General features: G+C 42.6%; 2 protein-coding genes across 2 annotated transcripts in view; both read left to right on the top strand.

The window, feature by feature from the left end:
* Positions 1-17,183, top strand: part of wdr5 (WD repeat domain 5) — a 51,735-nt gene extending 34,552 nt beyond the window's left edge. The window contains exons 7-14 of the mRNA XM_073052278.1: positions 1,702-1,785; positions 3,031-3,086; positions 4,030-4,076; positions 8,748-8,823; positions 9,516-9,549; positions 10,791-10,865; positions 11,936-12,023; positions 15,139-17,183. Coding sequence (XP_072908379.1) covers positions 1,702-1,785; positions 3,031-3,086; positions 4,030-4,076; positions 8,748-8,823; positions 9,516-9,549; positions 10,791-10,865; positions 11,936-12,023; positions 15,139-15,239 — 561 coding nt within the window. The 3' untranslated portion in view covers positions 15,240-17,183. The remainder of the gene's footprint in view (positions 1-1,701; positions 1,786-3,030; positions 3,087-4,029; positions 4,077-8,747; positions 8,824-9,515; positions 9,550-10,790; positions 10,866-11,935; positions 12,024-15,138) is intronic.
* Positions 17,184-18,256: 1,073 nt separating this feature from the next.
* The window catches only part of LOC140731052 (protein spinster-like), a 38,688-nt gene continuing 31,893 nt past the window's right edge, over positions 18,257-25,051 (top strand). The window contains exon 1 of the mRNA XM_073052267.1: positions 18,257-23,084. Coding sequence (XP_072908368.1) covers positions 22,864-23,084 — 221 coding nt within the window. The 5' untranslated portion in view covers positions 18,257-22,863. The remainder of the gene's footprint in view (positions 23,085-25,051) is intronic.

A 25,051-nucleotide genomic window follows, 5' to 3' on the forward strand; every position in this document is an offset into this window, starting at 1 on the left:
GGTCTGTGAGCCCCCAGGGGAACTGACCTTGGTCGGGGTTTGAGTCCCCAGGGGAACTGACCCTTGGCCGGGGTGTGAGTCCCCAGGGGAACTGACCCTTGGTCGGGGTGTGAGTCCCCAGGGGAACAGACCCTTGTTCGGGGTGTGGACCCTCCCAGGCACTGACCCTTAGCTGGGCTGTGGGACCCACAGGCATCCTAATTTATCCTTTGTTTGAAGTCTGACCTATCATAATTTGTACCTCATCCAGGTTACCCATTGCTATTCAGATCATTAACTTGATGTTAGCTCTTCATTTAGCAGTCATTTGACTTTGAAATTCATGTCCTTGATTTAAGTCCAAGGCTACGTCCACACTATACCAGATAAATCCGTAACCGAAGCTTTTTCTCTTCATTTTGACCTCCTGTCCACACTGAAACAGTGTTTTCCTCCCCCCCCGAAAACAGAGCTTTTCTAAAACGCTCTCTAGAGTATGTAAATCTTAAAACGCCGGTTGGGCAGTGTAGTGTGTACGGGCGTAACCCCAAAGCTTTTTAAAAATGCTGTCATGACGTGCCCGAATAGATGCAGTGGATACCAACCCATTTGTGTCGCATTTGACCTTTCCCTGCTCCAGCAAAGCTCGAGGAACAGAATCACATTTTCTATGAGTATTCTACAGCCATCACTGAATTGGAACAATTTTAGATAACTAGACTTGACAAATTTCATATAAAAACAATGTTGTCATCTTGAAATGTTAGCTCCGTTTTCCTGCTCATAAATACTGCCCAACTTGATACGGTTTTTCATTACTCCCCTTTCTTTGTATTTCTCGAAGACGTTGTTGAAAACTTTCTTTCGCTGTTGTTGTAGGTACTCTAGTTTTTGACCAATGGAAATAGCACAACACCGTTGCGGAAACGGAAATAGTATACGGTTTCTTCTTCGCTTGTTTTCTGTGTGTCCTGCGCGTGCCCAGTAGGAGGAGATTCGCCCAAGTACCCGTTTTAATGTGGACAGAGGTATTTTCAAAAACGCCTGGTGTGGACGCCTATCATTTTTACGCAAAACCGCGTTTTCAAAATTATCTGGTCTAGTGTGGACATAGCCCAGGTCTCTCCCTGGCTTTTTATCGCTTTTCAAACTTGGGGAAAAATACTTAAGGATCTTTTAAGTTCAAATGTATTTATTGTATCCTTCAAAAGATGTCACCTCTGAGAGTGGATCATTCCCTCAGCTTGCTTCTATGAAGGTGCAGTCACCTTCAATAGAGTGCTATGTATATTGGCCTGGGTTATATCTTCATGTCCTCAACCTGAGGACTTTCATCCATTGAGAAACATTTATATGGGAGCGCTATAGCTGAAGCAAGACTGATTCTTGGTGCTAAAGCATAATTGTTCTTATTGTTCTGAATCAGTACGGGGGTAATGCTATACTGTGGTATCAAAACAACCTAAATTTTTAAAGTTAATTAGTTTTCACAGAAGAGATGAAAACTAAACATTGGATGTTTCTGAATTCTGTTTTAATGCTTCAATTTATCCTACTTTTCCCATCTCTGGTAAAAGTTCATAAAACCTCTTGAAGATTTTCCCATAATAAAATGCTCTGTATTTGTTGATCTATTCTCACAATGTAGACAAATGTGCAATTCTCAGCTGTTCTACGTGCACTCTGTGGTTGACCTTGAACTCAATGTTTTGTTTGTAACAGTTTGATGAGAGCGTAAGGATCTGGGATGTGAAGACCGGGAAGTGTCTGAAGACCCTGCCAGCTCATTCTGACCCTGTATCTGCTGTAAGTCCTCAGACCTCTACCTATCCATCGAGAAGTTAAGTCAGAAGCTGAAAGTATTTGATCCTTTGCTTTGTTTTTACATGTCATGTATGTCTTTGATTCTGGGAGGTTTTACAGTGCATGACGATTCCATGGATCTATTTCATTCTCAGATTGACAGCTCTGATATCCCAGATAACTCCCACACCTCCCTCTTCCAACACACACACACACACACACACACACCTGTATCAATTCTAAATTGTCTCAATAAAAAGATTTAAAAAAAAGAGAAAATAATGTTCTGCCATACTCTGCAATTAGGTCATAACTGACTGGCTGGCTTTCCAGATGGTTGGATATTAATCTTTTAAATACCCTAGCTCATTTTTAAATTAGTTTTTTTTTAGATGTTACACTATGTTAGGATACATCTTCTAGTGGACCCAGTAAGTGTTTGGGGAACACAGGAACTCGGGTGCAGGTGAGCTTTGGGAGGTTGGAAGACCACCAGATGCCAACCCCTCAGGATTTCCCAATCAGCAGCTGGTGGTTTATTGCAGTTTTGCTCTCTCTGGCTTACACCAGTCCCATTGTGTCACTTCCTTTGATTTGCCTGCATTCATCTCAAACTAATGGCTTGCTGCAGTCTCAGTCTTCCCATTCCCAAACTCACTTCAAGTTTCCACCACATTCCCTCTATGTGTGTCTCTTTCTGCAGATTCAGTCACCTTTTCCTACAGGAAAGTGACCTTCTGAGAAGTAATTTCTTCTGCTTCTCCCTTAATGCCTTTAATTATTTTGTCTCTTTTCGCTAAGTTCCCAAATAAATAACTGAATATTTTCTAGTTCACTTGATTCCGGTCTTTCCCATAACGTGAATAGTCGATGTAAAGTTATTTCCACACGAGCTGACTACAACCTCCAATCCTCAGGAATGTTCTTCTGCATCTTCCTTGTTTGACTTTAAAATGTTTCTGCCTGAACTGCATGGCCTTACATTACAGATACCATTGGTCTGCACAGATTCATCATAGCTTCAACCTTAGATTTAATGCTTGCTTGGAAAAGAGTGATCTTTATTCAGTTAGGGAAAATAGGCCTCATTAATAGCATCACCCCTCCCACAGCCAAGGTTTACTTTATCATAAATTGCTTACTGTTGGAGAGCCAAGAATGGATGTGTAACCACCTTATGGAAATTGATGTAATGTGTTGATGTCATCTCAGCTCTTTGTATGATGTATGTTAAATTCATTCTCTCAGGTACATTTCAACAGAGATGGGTCCCTCATTGTCTCCAGTAGTTACGATGGCCTGTGGTAAGTGTTACTTTCTGAATTTTAGCCAGTCCATATTTTGCTTACTGATAAAGACATTGAAGTGACTGGAATCCAGACCACAATAAAGGAGAAAGAAATGACATGTATTTACATTGTTACTTCCCACAGCTCAGCACTATTGTGGTTAATGGAGTGTTTTTGGAGTAATTACTTTCGAATAATATCACACCTGTTAGGAGAGTTGCCTCTTAAGCAATACCAGTGGGCGTTTAAAGTTCTTTTTCCACTTATTCTGAATCAATGATAACAAGACAGCGTGTGGTGACCTCGATTGCTTCAGGTTGTGCAGCATGTTTAGTATTGAAGCTTTCAATTGAATGCAAAGTTATTTTACTAATTTAAAACAATTCTAGCAGAAAATCATAGAATCTTGAAAATATTTCAGCACAGATGGAAGCCACTTGGCTTGTTAGAATCAAGTTCAGATTTAGAAGACATGCTAGTTAGATTAATTGGTCATTATAAATGAATGTCTTGTGATTAGGATAAGGTTGCTGGGTGGTACAGCTCATTGGACCAGAAGGGCCTGTTCAGTGTTGTACGTTTAAATAAAATTAAAATAAATTTATTTATCACATGTACATCGAAACATAATGAAATGTGTTGTTTGTGTTAACAGTCAGTACACCCAAAGGTGTGCTGGGGCAGCCCACAAGTGTCCCCACCCATTCTGGTGCCATTGTAGCATGCTTACGTTGCTCAGCAGAATAACACAGAATACAAGTGACAAAACAACAACAAAACAAGACGTGCTCTTCCCTGCCACACACAGACACATACAAAGTCCTCCAAACCCAGGAAGTGGACTCACAGAGATTTGCAGACTGTAGAGTTATCTAATTAGTTCCACAGCCCCAACATCTGAAGGAAAGATGTACTGGTATCAGAGGTTGATTTTAAATAGCTCTTTCTTTTTTTTCAGCCGAATTTGGGACACTGCATCGGGGCAATGCCTTAAAACACTGATTGGTAAGTGATCGTCAAGCCTGATCATGAGGCACTGGGAAAAGTAAGCCTCATGATCCTCTCAACTCTCACTAGCCACTGCTGATATGATTGCCAAGTTCATTGGGATCCAGCTGCACCATAGCTCCTAGCAAGCCAACATATTAAATGCTGGTGGATCATTCCAAGCACAAGCACACGAGATTCTGCAGATGCTGGAAATCAAGAGCAACACACACAAAGTGTTGGAGGAACTTAGCAAATCAGTTAGCAGAAGATTAACAGTCGATGTTTTGGGCTGAGACATTTCATTAGGACGCACACCATAGATGGAGCATCCCAGTTTACCTCTCCCTGATACCTTGCCTTCTTGGTTAGTTGTTACAGATGAGCCAAAATAGTGAGCATAGCCAAGGTATTCCCTTGGGTCAGGTATTGTAGCTTAAGTTGTACCTTGACTCATTCACATTTTCTCCTGGAGTCTGTGAGCAGAAACTCTGGCTCCTAACTTTGCCTGAACCATGAGAGTCACTAATCAGCAGTCAGGAGGAGTAAAGGCTTAGATATTATAAAACAGAGGACAGCTGTTAGACTTATCAAGTCTGTGGTAACTCTCTGGAGTTAGTACCAATCAGTGCTGTATATAACTGTAAGCAGGGGGACAATAGACAGGACCTCCCGGTTGCCACCCACTTGAACTCTGCCTCTCATTCCCATCCAGATATGTCCATACATGGCCTCCTCTACTGCCATAATGAGGCCAAACTCAGGTTGGAGGAGCAACACCTCATCTACCATCTGGGTAGCCTCCAGCCTGGTGGTATGAATATTGAATTCTCCAATTTCCGGTAATTCCCTCCCCTCCCCCCATCCTAGGTCCCTCTCTGCCTCTCTCCCCTTTCAGCTTTCTGCTCCTTTATCTCTACAGTTCTTTCATGCTTATCCCCTCCCCCCCTTTATCCTTCCTCTGATTGGTTCTCCACCTGGCGCCTCTAGCCCTTCCCCCTCCCCTATCTCTATTACTGGGCTTCGGCCCTCTCTTCCCCCGCCCCCCCCCCCCCCCCCCATTCCTGATGAAGGGTCTCGGCCCGAAACGTTGGCTACTCTTTTCTCACGGATGCTGCCTGACCTGCTGAGTTCTTCCAGCATCGTGTACGTATTCTTTGATCCACAGCATCTGCAGTTGTATTTTTGTGTTCTGTATATAACTGTACCCAGTCCTTGAGGACCTGCAGGCTTACTGCCACATACACCTTTCAAGTTTCCTTTAGAAATCATTAGCTGTCTTCACTTCCATCCTCACAGATAACTAATTCCAAGTCATTTTAACTCATTTTGGAAAAATAGCTTTTCTTTGCACCTTCCTATATATCCTTCTCTGAATGTTAGGTTGCCAGTGTTTGTATCATCATCATCAAATAAAATGAATAGATTTTTGCTGTCTTGATCTAAACCTCTTCAGTCTTTTGCAGCTAATCATATCTCCCCAACATCTCCTTCATTTTAAGGGAAACAAATCCTTCGCACTAGGAACTAAACTGATAAATATCCATTTTAGTTTCTCAACCACTTTCAAATCCTTCCTGAAGTGTGGTGACTAGAATTGGACATAAATAATTCTTCCATTGTGGCCTCATCAGAGATTTGTAATGGTTAACCTTTGTATTTAATAACTTTATTTAATAAGTCTGGTATCACATGCGCTTTCATAACCAGTATGTCCAGCCTTCTTCAGTGGTCTATATGCACTAATTCTTGGTTCCTCTTTGGAACGCTACTATTTAGTCTATACAGCCTCCTCCCATTCCTTCTCCCAAAATATATTGTCTCACACTTGTAGCAGATGGATGGAATTTAATACACGTCCAGCCATTTTACTAGTCTGCCTATGTCACTTTGCAGTTGAATGATATTGTTATCGTTGTTTGTCACAACTTCCAAGTTAGGTAACATCGGCACATTTTGAAATTTTACTCTGCAGGCAGCCTTTCCAGTGGCCTTGATGAAAGTAGATATATAAGGCATGTTAGATGAATTTTTCAAGTGAGTACCAGGCTAAGTTCAGGAGATTCATGGGGAGAATGAAAAGGAAAAATAAAATTATTTAATTTAATTAAATTATTCTAGTCTTGTACTCTACCATTTTGTCTCTATTTGGTCCCACCCTGCCACTTCCTAACTACTTAATATTTGCAAATCCACTCTTGTAGACTTCTTTTGCCAGCTTTCGCTTCCTCTCTCACTTCCAGTATTTAGCCTAGTTCTTGCTTTAAGAATTCAATAGGTACGATTAATGTCAGAGAAATATATACAATATACATCCTGAAATTCTTTTTCTTTGCAAACATCCATGAAAACAGAGGGGTGCCCCAAAGAATGAATGACAGTTAAATATTAGAACCCCAAAGTGCCTCCCCATCTACCCCCCCATGCCCAAGCAGCAACAAGACAACGAACACACCCCTCCCCACCAGCACAAAGCAACAGCACCCTCCACCATGCACTCCAATGTGCAGCAGCATCATTAAAGACACAGACTTGAAGCACCCCAAAAACTACTCATTCACCCGGTAATCCGACATGCCGCAGGTGCTCTCTCTCCCTAATAAGGGAAAAAGAGGTGTCCCCATTTCACAGCGAGAGGAGAAACATAACAAACAACTCACTGATTTACGATGTTAGAAGTCTTTTGCGCCACTTTTTTCAAGCTCTGCATCCAGAAAGTTGACACCAGAGAAGTGCAGCTCTCCGGACACACAACACCCAGCAGCTAATCCGCTGCTTCCGATATTCTGTGTTCTCCCCTGACGCTTCAGTCAGGGGCACTGGCCTAGAATTTGCCCATCTCCAGAGCCACGAAAACATGGTGTTACGTACCCCGTAACTGGGTGTCTGACCAGCAGAGAAAGAAGAATCCGTTGGAGTCTGGTGGTACCAAACTAAAGGTGTTTATTAGTAAACTACACAATACAATATCAAAAATGCAAATATACATATAAAACAAGTTAGCAGTAATAAACCTAAAAGTGTAGGAATAATAATAATCAATAATAAACAAGCTCTATCGATGTCTAGGGGTAAATGAATTGTCATAGGAAAGTATAGAGTTCAGTTCATAAATGCTGAGGTGGTTGTGGTTGTTGTGTTGAAATCGTTGGAGAGAGAGAGAGCAAGCAAACCTTCTGTTGCTTTCTTAATCTGTCGTGTCGTTGTGGTCATTCAGTTATGACCCCTCTGTTCTTCAGCTAAACCGTTCTTCTGTGGTGGACTCGTCACTCTGGCATGAGTGGACACGCACACAAATCTCCACTGGCCCTGCTGTAACACTGTGAGCTTTACTGACTGATCTCCTGGTTCGGTCTCCGAAGCCCCCACCTTTCTGTGGGTTCCCAACACTCAGTCAGTGACCACTGGTGTGTCTGAAGGGTGTCTCTCCAGACCTGTCTTTTATCCCCACTCACGGGGTCTCAGCTATCCATCAACTCTGAATGACTGTGTCCATCAAATCAGGCCACCCCTGCTATCTCCTGAGGAATGTTAACGAGCAAAGTAAAGTCCTTGTAGTGGAAGGTAAATAATCCAGGAAGAATCAAAATACAGTAAATCAACAGTCTCTCTCCCCCTCTTATCTGTAGCAGATGTTCTTGCCTGTGTTTCATCTCTCTCTCATGAGCAGCATAGCAACAGCAATAGTTCGTAGTTCTCAGGAGGGGGGTTGGGAATGGTTAACTCTGCAACCCATTGACCATCAGGTCTGTTCATCACTCATAACGGAACCTGAAGGCACACTCGCCTATCAGGCTGCATCCTTGGGATTTCAAAAAGTGCCCGGTTGTGAGCCCTGAGAGCGGGTTCCATTCCTGCAAAGAACTGAAGTCAGAGTGTAACTCCAGATCAGGGTCTTCAAAAGAACATTGAAAAGAAAAAAAAATACCATCTGACACAATTCATACATCTACAAACGGTACATTTTTGTTTCTTCATTATATTTGTCAGTCTCATAATGTAGAGTCTTTAGTTTCTCTTGTGTCTGATGAAAATGGTGAAGTTTTAAGTTTAATTTTGTCCTACTCTAGAGAAGAGCAAAAATAAATCTTAATCTATGCCTTTATAATAAGATTATCATTCTCACCCAAGTATTATCCCACACACTCTAGTGAACTTAACCTACCTTCTTTCTAGCACCAGTCCAGCAATTCCTCTTTCATAATTCGTCCAAGATTATACTAATAAAAGGCATTCTACTCACATCTAGGAAGTTCTCTCTTCTCCAAAGTAAAGAGCCACAATTTCACAATTTTTAGTTGCTACGTCTCTGTAGTCTCCCTGCAGATATGCTCCTTTTTCGCTTCTAATATTAGAGATCTGTAAAACATTGCCAGTAATATTTCAAAATCAAATTAGCCCTGTTCTTGTTTTAGAATGGCATCCAACTTTTATTCAGCTTTACAATATCTGCTCTAGTGATTATTACCACCTTGGACTAACCTTGCTCTAGCCAAGGTGAGGAGTCTGGAATCTTCAAGATATGCAGGGGTCAGATGCATTCCAGGTAGTGTCGTCATTAATTGGAGCTTGGGGATTGAGTTGACTACATTTACATGCCCACTGCTAAATGTTACTATTTAATATAGGTATGTTCTTTGTGCGGCTTCAGTTTTTTAAAGTCCATTCTGAAAGTGTCTCTCTCAACAGATGATGATAATCCTCCAGTATCTTTTGTGAAGTTCTCCCCCAATGGGAAATACATTTTGGCTGCAACACTTGACAAGTAAGGAAACTCCTATTTCACACTTGTTCAATGATTGGTGCTAAAGAATCTCCTCAAGGGTCTGATGTATTGTGACAGAAATTTCAGCATAGTTCCAGAGCAAAGACTATCATTTTCCTCATGCATTCTCCCATGCCACTTGTGCTTTTTAGTTGGGAGTCACCCTGAGTTCCAGTTCCTCGGTGTCAGCACATTCTGAAAGTTTCTCTTTAGGGGGGCAGGAGAGGCACCCCAGGAAAGGTTAAAAATAGCTCTGTACATCTCCAATGTCCCACACCATTCTACTGCCTATTTTTCTGACTCCTAATCTAACACCAATACAGATCACTGAGATTACTCCAGTAAGAAGCTTGATATAATATTAAGGCCCATCAACCACAAGTAAACTCTCAATAAACAGGCCCTCAGAAAGGATGTGTGTGTGGATGGCCTTCTCATATTTCAAGTGTGGTTCTCTGGTGCTGCATAGAGGAGACACATTAATCTGAGCAAACTGGCCTGTACTGGTAGTAGGGGGATATTCTGGACCGGGCTTTGGCCATGACTTGTGCAGTGGATGGCAAGCAAATCTCAGTACAGCCAGTAACCTGGGTTGATGTACAAAGATGAATGGCAGTGACCTGGTAATCGTCTCTGGACTTGTTGTTCCTTCTTGAATTTCACTTTCTAAAATAGATGTTTATTTTTTCCAGCACTCTGAAGCTTTGGGACTACAGTAAAGGAAAGGTACTTATTCTACTCTTGGATTTTCTGACTACTTCTCTCGCATTACTGCTTACATTCACTGGCCTGCATAATCCAGTGCTGCTGGAACACAGCTCCTACAAAAACAGACTCTGCAGTGGGAATAGTTTCCAGGGACAATGGAAGTCCCATGGAAATAAACAAGCCAGATACAGCTTCTGTGGGTGTTTCACTTGGCTGTGGATCGCAAGGGTGCTAATTGCCTCTGGGAGACGGGTCCCACACACACACTGACCCTCACTGGGGGATGGGACCCACATGCACTGACCCTCACTGGGGGACGGGTCCCACACACACACTGACTCTCACTGAGGGACGGGTCCCACACACACTGACTCTCACTGGGGGACGGGTCCCAGACACACACTGACTCTCACTGGGAGACGGGTCCCACACACACTGACCCTCAATGGGGAACACATTCCACACACACTGACCCTTGCTTGGGCCTCAGCCAGGCGTTTTTCATAGCTAACTCCAAGTACATGTGGGTTGGTGGAATCCCAACTAAACCCTTTGCATATCCTGACTGGCAGGAATGAACAGGTTACATGTTCTGAACATTTTTTATCTCCTTATCCTTTTTCTGATTAATGCACACCACAACTTGGTATTAAAATCTGGGACTTCCTTAGTCTTTAGAGTTCTGTACCTGGGATTGGAAGTTAAAGGATAAAACCTAGAAGGGATTTTTTTTGTATTGAAGTTTTATTATCAGAAAGCACTGGCTGTACATTTGATTGCAACTTTGTAAAAGGAATTTATAAATATGTAGGTACTCGATTATAGGATTATTAGGAAAAAGCAGGAATGATGCTTTTCAAAGAACCATGAACAGGATGGGCAGGGAAACCTCTTCACTTATTCTAAAGATTTTTTTCATTCATTCCACAAGGAGGAGCCACTGGCCTACAATTTTTAAAAAATTTGTTTGCACATGTCTACCTGCTGTGCTCCTCCTTTAAGCATTAGGCAAAAGAATCTTTGATTTCTGGGGGTTTGAGTAGCCACAGGTAGTCCACAATGTACCCGTGTGGCTTTGCCCTGAGTGTAACACGTTTGCAGGAGTCAGGAAAGCATTTGTTATTTGAAGATTTTCCATACATCTGCTTTTTGTTTAGCAAAATAATTGTTAATTTTCCTTTGTGTGTTGCCTTTCACTGCTTGCTGATCGTGTATGTGACTGGCCGAGATGAGGTGATTATGCTAATGTTGTTTTGCAGTGTTTAAAGACTTACACGGGCCATAAGAATGAGAAGTACTGCATATTTGCCAACTTCTCTGTCACCGGCGGGAAGGTGAGACCTGTTTGCTTTTGGTCACAGAACTGTGGTTAGAGTGCTGTTCCATCATCAGGTGGCTTTTTATTTCACGACTATTGTATTGATTGCAGTGCCTAAAATCTAGTTTGATTGCCAAGACTATAGTGGACACCCTTCCACCCAGTCTTTGTTACAGGACCGAAGCATAATCCCTTTCATCCAGCTATTATTATATATTTGTAACGACAAACAAAACCAAGATGTTGATGAAAAGTATGTCAACAATTTTTATGTCCACTGATTCCACTGCCTGATTTTATGAGTTTAGCATATTGTTTTTATTACCTTTGTATATTACTGTAATGAGGCTTTCAATCCACCAGTTTTCATTACAAGTCTTGAGCATAATGGACTCTCCTTGTTTTGCAGTTTTTATTGCTGGGCCATTGCCCAGCTTCTGTGGTGGGGCTGTAGTTCCTTGTTTTCCTTTTCTCTTCTGAAGCTTTTGACCCTCTGCAACTGTGTTGGTTGTTCTTTCTGCAAGCCCCCAAATGTACAGGGTTGATGAGCTGATAACCCATATCAGGCAACACCTCCTTGGATCTGATGCCATCAGTTTCAAACAAGGATGTGTTTGTGGGGTGAGATGTTCACTCTGTACTTGGGCCTACAGAGCTGTTGTTGCAGCTTAGCCCACTCTCCTGACAGCGTACGGATTGGCAGCGTACAGATTCTCATTACTGCGAGTTTGAGTGAGTCATTCCAGGAGGTACAAGGGCTTTGTTTCTAGTTTTAATCTTAATCATAAAAGAAGATGGTGACACAAATTATAGAGGAAATCAGAATATTTATACAGGGCAGATGGTGAGAATGTGGAACTTCCAGCTCATGAAGTGGTTGAAATTAATAAGAAATGCATTTAAGAGGAAGCAAGAAATGGGGGCAGGGAATAGAAAAGGATCCATAGAAAATAAATTAAACAGTTGGCTCTGTGGAACATAAACACTTACCAGTTTATCAGAGTCATGTTTTGTTCCTGAGCCGTATAATTATTTTGTTCTTTTTCCCCTTTGACTAATGCTGGGTTTTTTTCTCTCTTTATGAAGTGGATTGTTTCAGGATCTGAGGACAACTTTGTTTATATCTGGAATTTGCAGACAAAGGAGATAGTGCAGAAGTTACAGGGACACACAGGTGAGCAACTGGGACCTCCGGCCTGTGTTCAGTACTGTGGGTTCAGATAGGTCATTGGCTCCATATGAACCATTTGTTCAATGAACTATTTGGAAGTATCTTTGCATCTTTAGTTACGTCTGTGTGTGTGTGTGTGAGAGAGAGAGAGAGAGAAAGGGGATATTCTCAAAATTTCCCAACCTTTCGATCTGATGAAGTGCTTCTTGATGATTCCTTTGGGTAGCTGTTTAATGTCATTCCTCCTTGTTCTGGCCTCTACATTATCAAATCCTTCCATCTTAATGCCAAAAGGCATCTTGACACCAAGAAGATCACTTGCACAGGTTAATACAAGCCTGATCCATTGATTTCCTTTGCTAATCTCAGTTTATTTGCGTGAACTGGGGTAATGTCCTTCCAAACTCAATACATTTTACAGTGAGACACAGTGTCCAGAACTAAGCGCATTGTTCCATTTAGGGTCAAGTAGGCACAGTAACTAATGTAAATTTCTCTCATTATATTCCAGTACCATAAAAGATAACATTCTATTTACTTTAAAAGTTTCTGCTTGTTTACTTGTTTTTAATTTCCATGTTTTCTTCATCCTCAGTTCCAAAAGTCTCACTGTTTAGACAATCCTCTGAGCTTCATCTGCCACTTTTTATTTCAAAGTTCAAAATAAATTTATTATCTCAGTATATATATGCAACCCTGAGATTTATTGATGTCCCTCTGTGACTTCCTGTTCCCAATTTGTCACCCCATATCACTCTCCATAAATCATTTGGTTAAAGGAATAAAAATGAAAACACAGAATGAAAGCTTTGATGATGCATGTTCTTATGAGATGTAGGAAAGTGATCGGGTCTCACATTGTGAAGGTGGCTAAGGGAAAGGGCAGTGTCTGAGGATTTTGTGATGGAGGTGCAGAAAATGTAGCTGTGACGTAGAATTTTTTTTAAAGTTGCTTTAAAATCTGCAATTTTGTTGAAAGCTTTTCTATCAAGTTTCCCACATAATTTCTGGTTACTTTTTAACTACTTGTTCTTGTTGCTGTTTGCGCAATTTGCTGTTTTTAGCACTGGGGGGGAGGGATTGATGTTCTTGCTGCCGTTTGCGTGATTTGTTATGCATCGGGGCGTTTCTTTATTTCACAGAAGTCTAGAAGAGATGAATCTCAAAGTTGTATACTGCATATGTTCTTTGTTAATATATGTACTTTGAACGTTGAATACTAGGAATATTTTGTGACAACCCAGTGATGTTACAACAGAGCCAAAAGTGAAGACTTTTTCTTGTGCTATACCACACTGTGGAAGTATCTTGTTCATTATTTGCACCTCAAGTTAATAAGAAGTTAGTTACAGGTAGTCCCCGAGTTACGAACGTCTGACTTATGGACAATTCGTACTTACGAACCGAGGAAGGACAACACCGTCTGCCATTTTAAGTCAGATCGCAACGCTGTCCGCCATTTTAAGTTGTTGCCGTTGACACTGTTCAGTGTGTAACTTTGTATTTGGCTTAAATTTTTCTTAGCAAGGTTCACCCTGACCCCACCCCCTGTTCCGGTTGGCTGGTGGCACAGTGAGATCAGCGTCGGGCTCGAGAACGGAGGTTCCCAAGTTCGATCCAGTGACAGACCACTCCCGTGCCAGGTTGATGTTGATCCAGTGACTTCTGTACCATCTGTGCCGGGTTGATGTGGAGCTTGCAACTTGACCTCGTTTGAAAAAAAAACATACTGCCACCTCTGGTTTAAATTCCCACGGAGGATATTGTGGAGGATCAAATACCCAAACCTAGCACAGCCCCCACTTGTCCCATTTAACCTGTCTCAATGTGGTGGACTTTAGGACCTAGGGAATTCAGAGCGCTGGTCCTTAGGACCCAGCGGAGCTCGGGAGCCGGCAGAGGTCAGGACCCACTGCCCACAGTGTTTCTGTTCCGTTGACGGGAAACAGATCATGATTGAAAATAAAATGGAAATAGGTGAAATGTCATCGGTCATTGGAAAGGTGTTAGGCTACAGTCGGTCAACGATCGGAACAATTTTAAAGGATAAAGTGAGAATAATGGAGCATGTGAAAGGCCCTGCCCCGATGAAAGCTACAATTATTACTAAGCAACGCAATGATTTAATTATTGGAATACATACGTTTCTTAAATGTTTTATATGCATAGAAAGGTAAAATATATACTATATACTAGGACAAACGTTTGACTGACACTAAATAATACCGGATGTACTTGTTCTGACTTACGTACAAATCCAACTTAAAGACAGACTCAGGAATGGAACTCGTTTGTAACCCGGGGACTGCCTGTATATTTGCTTTTTTAAATGGATTCCACAGAGACTTTCAATTGGAGAGTATGGTTTTAGAGCTGTTGGTTGTTCAGCACAGAAGCTGGACCTTTGGCCCACTGTGACCTCATCAACGATCAACCACCCATTTGTCCTCATTCCTTTCAATTCTCTCCACATTCCCATCAACATCCCCCAGATTCTATCACTCTCCTACACCTTGGGTCATTTACAGTCACCAATTAACCTTCAGCCTGCCTAACTTTGGGAGGTGGGACAAACCAGGAGGACCCAAATGAAACCCACCTGGCCACAGGGAGAGTGTGCAAACTCGATAGATGAATTGGACATCAGGATTGACCCCAAGTTGCTGGAGATGTGAGGCAGCAGCTCCACAAGTCATGCCATTGTGCTCAATTCCTCTGACTTAAGTTGGGCTGTGCGTTGTCAGAAATACTTTGAACATAAGAAATGGGAGAAAGCCGTATGCACTGCATGTGAAAGTGTGTTTCATGGTATACTTCCTGAATTTCTTTGTGCTGATTTTTTTGATATGTCTCATGTTCTATATGTCAAAAATGCTTTCATTTTAGATAGATCACAGTGTCCTGAAGCCAGAGTCTGTGAACATACAACTGAGTGAAATTAGCAGCTTATTCTAAATGTTGAGCAGCTTTAAGTTCAGTCTCCTTTGACTAAGGTTTCTTTAAATTCACTTGTAGATTTTTATTCTCTCTCTCCCCCCCCCTCCCCAACACCAAGTCTTCTGCCTACCCAGCATTAGACTTATGAGGTTGTTCTGATGAGTGTTCTCTTCTGTTGCAGACGTTGTTATCTCCACAGCCTGTCACCCAACAGAAAACATCATTGCATCAGCAGCACTGGAGAATGACAAGACGATCAAATTGTGGAGAAGTGACTGTTAGAGAGCACACGTTACCACCATGAGAACTGTGCCCTGTCCCTGCTTGACCGACACAGGGACAGGCCCCTTGTACTCCTGACGTCTGAGACTGTGTAGTCCCTGCTCGAACTGGTGACACGGCATTACAGACTCTATGGGAGCATCGGGACAAATCCCATTTTTACTGCGGATTCATAACACTTAGCAAGTTATTGTATGCTTAAAACACACTCCCGCGCGTGCACAGAACGCACTCTAACTCCCCTGACTAAAGATTTTTTTTTGTGACCAAATCACTTGTGACTTTATCCCATCTAAATTCTTGTGAAAATTATCTTTTAATTAGTGGGTTTAGTTGGTAGTGGAATGTGTTTATAAACTTGATATTGATGGTTGGCTGCATTCTTAAAATTAGTCAGTCAGCCCTTTTTTTTGCCTTTTAAATTCCTCCCATTGTGTGTCTCTTGGTATTTGATTGTCTGCCATCACTCTTTACTCTTGCCCTCCACATTTCCCTGCCCTTGCCTCAACTGCTGCTATGGCCTTGACCCTGAGTAACATACCAGTTATAATGATCAGTCACAGCCTATGGCCTAGGGACATTGGAGAGTACTGCTACAGAAATCTGGTTTGCCAAACTCTTCTCCCAGGATTAAATAGTGTATACCATCCGGGAAGATTCAGACCACTAAAATGTACCCTTTTGGAGTGCTCCCAACAGTATTCAGCCATCACAGCATTTTAGGCAGTGCTCCCAGCTAGCTGGGCATGACCTTTGGGTGAGCTGTTTTAGGACTGGTGATACATGCTGAGTCATTAATTTCCCCTGCCTGGAGGTTTTGAGTGAAACAGCTCTGCCAAGAGAGATGTACTTATTGGTGTCATTCCCCATCTGCCTTTACATAGTATTGATAATCATCTGCAGGACTCTTAGTTTGGGGTTGCCAGAAGAAGCCAAATTATGAGTCGATGACATTTACTGTACCTACAGATTTCAAAGCAAAGTTGTAGTTGAATGTTACTTGTAACTTTGAGTGTCTTCATTCATCTGCCTCTCTTGTAAGAGGTCTCATGGAATGAGAATATTGGTCTAGGGATCAGACTTGCAGCACTAGTAGTTTTGTTCTATAGTTCTCTTCAGAAATATGTGGGAATAATTGTGATTTGATTTCCATTGCACACACCCAAATCAGGAGAACAGTTTCCTAAGCAAGCATTTGCTTGAATAGGGAGATATTTTTAACTCATTTTAGCGTCAGAAGTATAGAATTGCAAATCTCTGAGAGGCACACCGACCCCCAAAACCATCCAGTGTGGTACTGTGTGGCACAGCAGACTCCTGTTTCACCCCCCCTGGCTTACAGCAGGTGAGGTTTATCTGTGGTCTCAAATGCCAGTCAGCAAAGCAGGGTCAAACTAGCCAGGATCTCTGCCCCTGAGCAGAGCCTTTGATGTGCAGACAGGTTTGCCAGGACCACTTGGAATCTGTTGAAGTCACAGATCAGGATCAAAACCTGGAGCTGCCTCATCTAAGCTATTTGAACAAAGCAACGTGGCAGAGCCATGTCTGAAATTGATATCATTCTCCGAGTTGGTGATAACTGAAGGAGTTTGAAGCAGGGAGATGTCTGGAGTAATGTGGGAGGTGGAAGGGTTGTATAGAAATTGGGGTTGAAATTATCCCCCCAGATTTTCCTCTTATCTCCAGCACTGACAGATTTTCTTGGTCATGGTTTGTACAGGGCCTCATGATTTTGTGGAGCCAGTATCTTTTAATATTTTAGTTTGAGTTGATTACAGTACTATGTAATAAGTAGACTCTGTGGAAATCTTTCCATTACCTGTGAATAGTGTTACAGTTAGTGATAATCTCTCCTGGAGTATTGGAGTTGAGACCTTCCAGCTCTGAGGTTTTGGTGTAATTTCCCCTTGATTTCCTGTTAATACAAGAGGTTTGAACATAAAACTCGTGTGTTTGTATTGCTTTAGCTAGGTGGCAGTGCTAAGTAAATGGAAATGGGTTTTGAGCCGTGCTCTACTTCTGTAAAATATACAGCTCCTTGCATAATGGAGACTATTTCCAATGGTTTCTTCAAGTTACTATCTAGTCTCACTTGGTTATTTTGAACTACATTCGGAACTGGTACATACAAGTCTCATGATACTGCTACAGTGGATTGGAATACAGCAGATCTCTCACTTAATTGGTGAATGCCACTACTTGCATTTGTGTTGCAGATCTGAATGTGTTCAGGGCTAATTCTGCAGCATGGGTGGAAAGCATTGGTAAGTGCAGAGTTGCCACTGTAACACACTGTGTGGATCAGTTCCACAGGCACTAACTCAGTGGGATATGACATTCATGAACATTGACCTACTGAAGTAAGTGCCATCTTTGTAGTTGCATCGATATGTTGGGCCCAGGATAGATCCTCAGAGATATTGACTTCCAGAAACTTGAAATTACTCACACTTGCCACTTCTGATCCCTCTATAAGGACTGGTGTGTGCTCCCTTGTCTTACCTTTTCTGAAGTCCACAATCAGTTCTTTGATCTTCCTGACGTTGAGTGTAAGGTTGTTGCTGCAACTCTACTTACTAGCTGATATACCTTGCTCCTGTATGCCCTCTTGTCACCATCTGAAATTCTGCCAACAATAGTTGTGTCGTCAGCAATTTTATAGATGGCATTTGAGCAGTGCCAAGCCACTCAGTCATGGGCTTAGAGAGACTAAGCACCTATCCCCGAGGTGTGCCATTGTTCATTGTCAGCGAGGTGAAAATGTTATTTGCGGTCTGCAGATTTAAGTTTTCCAGGTAGGAAGTCGTGGATCCAGTTGTAGAGGAATGTATAAAGACCCAGGTTTTGGAGCTTTTTGACCAGAAATGTAGGAATAATTGTGTTAAATGCTGAAGTGTAGTCAATAAGCAGTATCCTGACATAAGTATGAGTATTGTCCAAGGCTGTGTGAAGAGCCAATGAGATTGCATCAGCATTAGACCTGTTGTGGTGATAGGTAAATTGCAGTTTGTCCTTGTCCAAGGGGATCTGTCATCCTGTTTCATCATTGTTTTTGTTTAAGTCTAGTCATTGAATGTGATGAAGATATTTGGCTGTGCAGGGATTATAAGATCATTCATAACTGCATATTGGGTGAGTAGATTGTGATCAAGAGCTGAAATCAAAGGGCTCTACAACAGCAGTCGAATCGTACAATGAAGTTGAACTCCAGGTGTGAAGTGAATGCATTAATGTGAGGGAACTACTTGAATAATTGGTTTCAACAGGCAAAACTAATCAATGGAATGGAAGTGAAATCTATCTGGAGTCACTGAGCTCAAGTATTTAGAACATAGAATTGTACAGCAAAATTCAGGACCTTGGAGGGTCCATGATGATGTGCCAACTTTTTCACCTATTCCAAAATTAATCTAACCCTTTCCTCTCATGTAGCCCTCCATTTTTCCTTCATCCCTGTGCCTGTCCAAGTCTCTTAAATGCCTTACGAGCCTGATTGAATTTGAGGATGTAACTAAACACATTGATGAAGGAAGAGCTGTAGATGTAGTGTATATGGATTTCAGGAAGGCATTTGATAAGGTACATCATGCAAGGCTTATTGAAAAAGTAAGGAGGCATGGGATCCAAGGGGACATTGCTTTGTGGATCCAGAACTGGCTTGCCCACAGAAGGCAAAGAGTGGTTATAGATGGGTCATATTCTGCATGAGGTTAATCACCAGTGGTGTGCCTCAGGGATCTGTTCTGGGACCCTTATTCTTCATGATTTTTATAAATGACCTGGATGAGGAAGTGGAGGGATGGGTTAGTAAGTTTGCTGATGACAGGAAGGTTGGAGGTGTTGTGAATAGTGTGGAGGGCTGTCAGAGGTTACAGCAAGACATTGATAAGATGCAAAACTGTGCTGAGAAGTGGCAGATGGAGTTCAACCCAGATAAGTGTGAAGTGGTACATTTTGGTATGTCAAATATGATGGCAGAATATAGTATTAATGGTAAGACTCTTGGCAGTGTGAGGGATCTTGGGGTCTGAGTCCATAGGACGCTTAAAGCAGCTGCGCAGGTTGACTCTGTGGTTAAGAAGGCATATGGTGTATTGGCCTTCATTAATTGTGGAATTGAATTTAGGAGCTGAGAGGTAATGTTGCAGCTATATAGGACCCTGGTCAGACCCCACTTGGAGTACTGTGCTCAGTTCTGGTCGTCTCACTACAGGAAGGATGTGGAAGCCATAGAAAGGGTGCAGAGGAGATTTACAAGGATGTTGCCTGGATTGGGGAGCATGCCTTATGAGAATAGATTGTGTGAACTCAGCCTTTTCTCCTTGGAGCGACGGAGGATGAGAGGTGACCTGATAGAGGTGTATAAGATGATGAGAGGCATTGATCGTGTGAATAGTCTTTTTAGAGGCTTTTTCCAAGGGCTGAAGTGGTTGCCACAAGACGTCACAGGTTTAAGGTGCTGTGCAGTAGGTACAGAGGAGATGTCAGGGATAAGTTTTTTACTCAGAGAGTGTTGAGCGTGGGCTGCCGGCAATGGTGGTGGAGGCAGATACGACAGGGTCTTTTAAGAGACTTTTGGATAGGTACATGGAGCTTAGAAAAATAGAGGGCTATCGGTAAGCCTAGTAATTTCTAAGGTAGGGACATGTTCAGCACAACTTTGTGGGCCGAAGGGCCTGTATTGTGCTGTGGGTTTTTTGTATGTTTCTATGTCCCTAGTGTATCTGCCTCTACCATCACCCACCATACCCTGTGTTTAAAAAAAAACTACCTCTGACATTAACCCCTCTCCCCCATACTTTCAAGTTATGTCCTCTGCATTTGCAGTTTTTGCCCTCGGATAGTTTCTTGCTGCCCACTCTATCAATGCCTTTTATCATTGTATACACCTCTACCAAGTCACCTCTCAGCATACTTCACTCCAAAGAGAAAAGCCCTGCCTCATTCAACCTATACTCATAAAACAATGCTCTTTAATCCACACAGCATCTTGATAAATCCCCTCTGCACTCTCAAGCTTCCACATCCTATAATGAGGTGACCCGAAATGGACACAATACTCCCAAGTGTAGCCTAACCAGAGTTTTTTATAGAGCTGCAACATTACCTTACAACTCTTGAACACAGCTCTAAGTCTAATGAAGAACAATACACCATACACCTTCTTAACCAGCTGTGCAACAAATCTGACGGATCTATAGACTTGGACCCCAGGATACTACTGTTCCTCCACAATGCTAAGAATCCTGCCATTAACCCTGTACTCATCCTTCATTTAATTACTTCAAACCTTTCAGTGTCTCGTAACCTATGACAACCCGCACTATCCACAACACCAACCTTCATTTCTACAGACTTACTAACCCACCCTTCCACTTCCTCATCCAGGTCATTTATAAAAATGGCAAAGAGCAGGGGTCCCAGAACAGATGCTTGCTGAACACAACTGACAACAATCAGAATATACTCCCATCTACTGCCACCGTCTGCCTTCTGTGGCAAGCCAATTTTGAATCCACACAGTCAAGTTCCCCTGGATTCCATGCCTCCTGAATTTCTGAATGAGCCTGACATGGGGAATTTTGTGGAACACCTTTCTAAAATCCATATACACCACATCCACTGCTTACTTTCATTAATTTATTTTGTTGCTTCTTCAAAGAACTCAATTAGCCTCATGAGGCTCGACCTGGCCCTCACAAACTATCCCTAATCAAAGTATTCATTTGTTGGAGACAGTTTATCTTTGCCCAAAGATGGTAAGTTCATGAGAAAATGGTACAAGGATCCACAATCTTCAGCTTTGTCAGTCTGCTGATGATTGTAGAATAATAAATGATGCTTCACATTCAGCTAGTCCTGGGCATTATCTAGGATATTACTAGTAATACTGGGTAGTAACTGCAGTTCAATGCAGGTTGGCACTTCCATCGTATCCTGGATAATGGACTACCTGACTGGCAGAACACAGTTAGTGCGGCTTCAGAGCTGTGTGTCAGCTATGAGCAGCACTGGGGCCCCACAGGGGACTGGATTGGCTCCTTTCCTGTTTACCCTGTATACCTTGGACTTTAGATACAACACTGAGTCATGTCATCTGCAGAAATTCTCTGATGACTCAGCAATAGTTGAGTGACACGGAAGAGTAGGAGGATGAATACAGGGCCCTGGTGGAGGACTTTGTCAAATGGTGCAAGCTGAATCATCTGCAACCTAAGATGAAAGAGATGGTGATGAAATTAGGAAGACTAAGCCTGCATTGCTCCCTGTTACTATTGATGGTGAGTATGTGGATGTGGTGAGGACCTCAAGTACCTGGGGGTGCACCTGGATGACAGACTTGAGTTGGAGCATCAACACAGAGGCTGGGTACAAGAAGGGCCAGAATCGCCTCTACTTCCTGAGGAGACTGAGGTCCTTTGGAAGTTGCAGGGCTCTTCACATGGTCTACTAGTCTGTTGTTGCCAGTGCAATCTTCTATGCATTGGTGTATTGCGGCAATGACATCAACACGGGTGATGCCAACAGGCTCAATAAGCTGATTAGAAAGGCTGGCTCTGTTATAGGAGTCAAACTGGACACACTGGAGGCTGTGGTAGAACAAAGGACCCTATGGAAAATTCTGGACAATGTTTCTCACCCTCTGCTTGCCTCCTTGGCTGAACAGAGGAGCACTTTTAGTAATAGACTAAAACAACTGTGCTGCTCTAAAGTGCATTGTCTGAGGTCATTCGTACCCCAGTCATTAGGCTCTATAATGAGTCAATCTATAGCCAGGGAAGTGATGACCCCCCCCCCCTCCTGTTAGATTGTTTGAGGTAACTTTTTTTAAAATTCTTTCTTCTCTTCTAAAATTTGTATATCTGTGCACTTGTAATGTTACTGTGGCACTGTAATTTCCTTTGGGATCAATGAAATATCTAAATTATCTATCTAATGCTACGCAAGTATTAGAAAAATGAGGAGCAATTTAACCAGCTGCCTCTGATGTACAAGGATATAACCATAGCACCATGAGTCACTTCTATAATGACCAAAATGTAATGGAATCATATCGACAAGTGTCAACCTCCATCCACCCCCACCAAGGCTGAGGGTTTCTGCAAATACTGTATATTTTCCCAAGTTGACCCTGTGCTCCTTTTGTTTCGCTCTAAGGTTCTATCTCCAAGCAGACTCTCACTATGGCACCTGTTTTTTTCCCCAGGAGACCTCTCTCTCTGTTTTCAGATTATTATTCCCGTCAAACTATCTTTCCTCTCTGATATCCTTCCCGTCTGCCTGCCTCGCTGAGAGAACTCTTCCCGGAGGTCACTCACTCTTTGAGGCTCTGAAGTCCCACTCTCCCACGTGCTTTTTTTCAACGGTATCATCCTGCAGCTGACTCCATGCAGGATCGTTTTCTCAGTTGAGTAGTTGAAGGCTGCGGGTGCATTCGGCCTTGACTTAGTATATGTGGTTTTGGAACAGATTGAGGAAGTGAAAATAACCTGCGATGAAGACATTTGACGGAGCTCCCGTCATTAGGGGAAATTTAACAGAAACGCGAGACTTGTTCAGTTTTGGAACTGAACGGAAAGTTCTGGTTGAACCTCCTTCGGGACCTCTGCTCTAACATTGCTAAATGGGCGCTCTAGGCTTCTGCCAGGCGGGTGGCTATCCGGTCTACGTGCTCTGCTGCCTCCTCGTTACCTACCTCCTCAACCAACTTGATCGCTATGTCCTCGCCATTGTGGCCCTGCCCCTGGCCCAGGAGCTTGAGTTTGGTGATAGGAGTTGTCTCCCTGTCGACGGCGCGGAGAGGGGCGCCTTGCGGCAATGCCGTAACGCCAGTTCTCAGGAGAGGTGAGAACTTTGAGCTACGAGATGAACTAGGGCAGGTAACTGGGGAATCAGAACTGACAAAGGAGCTTCGATCTGAGGAGTTCATTCTGTTACTCTCCGTGGATGCTGTCCGACTTGATGAGTTTTCTGGCATTTCTTGAGTCAGCGAGAGGGAGTTGGGAATGGGATCAGGAAATTGGCGATGGTGGTCAATGGAGAGGGTGTTCGGGAATGTGGCAGGGGAGAGTTGAATGGAGTCGGGAGTGCATGATTGAGAAACGAGCTCAGGAAGAGAGGAGGAATGTGCTCGAGGGAGAGAAGAGTGGGAAAAATGCTCAACTGGGAGATTGAGGAATGGAATTTATAGTGGGGATTATGATCGGGAATAAACTGGATCGTCAGAGAGAGATGCGGTAGGGGTTCACCTGTTGATTACATCTCCACCCCTCGAGGAAGGAACACCAATTAAGAGATTCTGGTATTGGGCTTGGCGTTTTGGATATTTTGAAAGGACCTTGGGAGAGAAATGTTAAGTGTGGAGGTGTCAGAAGATGTTGGAGCAACAATTAAGTCCGTTCAGGGAAGCGGGAATTCGGACTGAGGCGCGGGATTGGCAAGCGGACTGTGTGGGGCTGGAATGTAGTGGAAACGAGGAAGCCAGATTAAAAACATTCATTTCAGGAAGTGCCGAGGGTTCATAAAAAGCAGGAAGGTTATTTTATGGGGATTTTCAATTCATTTAAAGGGAACTCGGAAGTCGGTCTGCGGTTTCGAGCATGAACCCATGAAAATGGCAGATGGTGATTGAACGTTAGGAAGTTCAAATGACAATGGTCACTGGCGGGCTGTTATGATTCATTGAGAAAGAGTTTAAAAATACAGAGAACTTAGAACTCAGAAAATGCTGAAATAATCTACAGGTCAGAGAGCAGCAAGAAATGGAGTTAAGCTTCTGATCTATTGTCTTTCATCATAACTTGCATTTAATATTGCAGTAATATTTGAGTATGTAAATTTATTGTTTGATTAAGCATTTGTTATTTACATAATAAATTACGGGTTCTATGTAAGTGTACGAGATTTGCGTACGTAATCACTCCACGTAATACGTGCGCGCCTGGTTGAAAGTAAACACGATTAGATATGTTATTCCTGATTCCCTTGTTTTTTTTTATTTCGATTAAGTTTTTAAATGTTTTTGAGTTACAGAACATAATAAGACCCTTGTATTTCTGCATCACTTCTCATAATTTCCAGGCTGCCCAGTGATTTACATTCCATTAACCACTTGCAATGGGTTGTAACAAACTTGACCGCGTTTTTATGCAGAGATTGATGGGGCGACCATCATTTACAGTAGCCTCAATATTTTTTTCGGAGTATTAGAGGCGAAAGCGGTCGTTGGCCTGACTTTTCAGCAGAAGTTTTGACTGTGGGGCTCTCCACCGAGCTGTTTCGATCTTGATGCTCACGGAATGAGTGTGTGCGCGCTCTCTCCGAGGCGTTTGTGAATTTGTGTTATGCATGTTTGTATGTACGAATGTGTGCAAATATACATTTTAATCTTGTTTTATTTGCCATCCAACACTATGTCCTTTGCTAGATTATACACCAATATTTATTATTACCATTTTTGTTTCAACACCCCAGAGTAGAAATTTAGTTCCCTGTAAGTTTATCCAATCCAAGACCCGCTGTCTTCCTCGTTTCCATCCTAGAACTAGTATGGAATTTCTGCTTTTGACTTAGTTTTCAGCCTCCGTGCTATCTTTGAGCAAATAAGTGGATACAAAGTGCACGTTGAGTAAATGTGCTAATGAAATGTACTGGCGTAGATTTGAGTGTGTTTCGTGGACAGAAAACGGAGCAGGAATCATTTCCGCGTTACCAGCGGACGTAAATGGGCACTGGGTAACCAGGAAAAGAGTAAGCCCCCTAAGGGACCAAAGCGGTAGTCTGTGTAAGGGATAGGAGCGCGCAGGTGAGCT

This window comes from Hemitrygon akajei, chromosome 7 (genome assembly GCF_048418815.1).
Source record: "Hemitrygon akajei chromosome 7, sHemAka1.3, whole genome shotgun sequence".
Lineage (NCBI taxonomy): Eukaryota > Metazoa > Chordata > Chondrichthyes > Myliobatiformes > Dasyatidae > Hemitrygon > Hemitrygon akajei.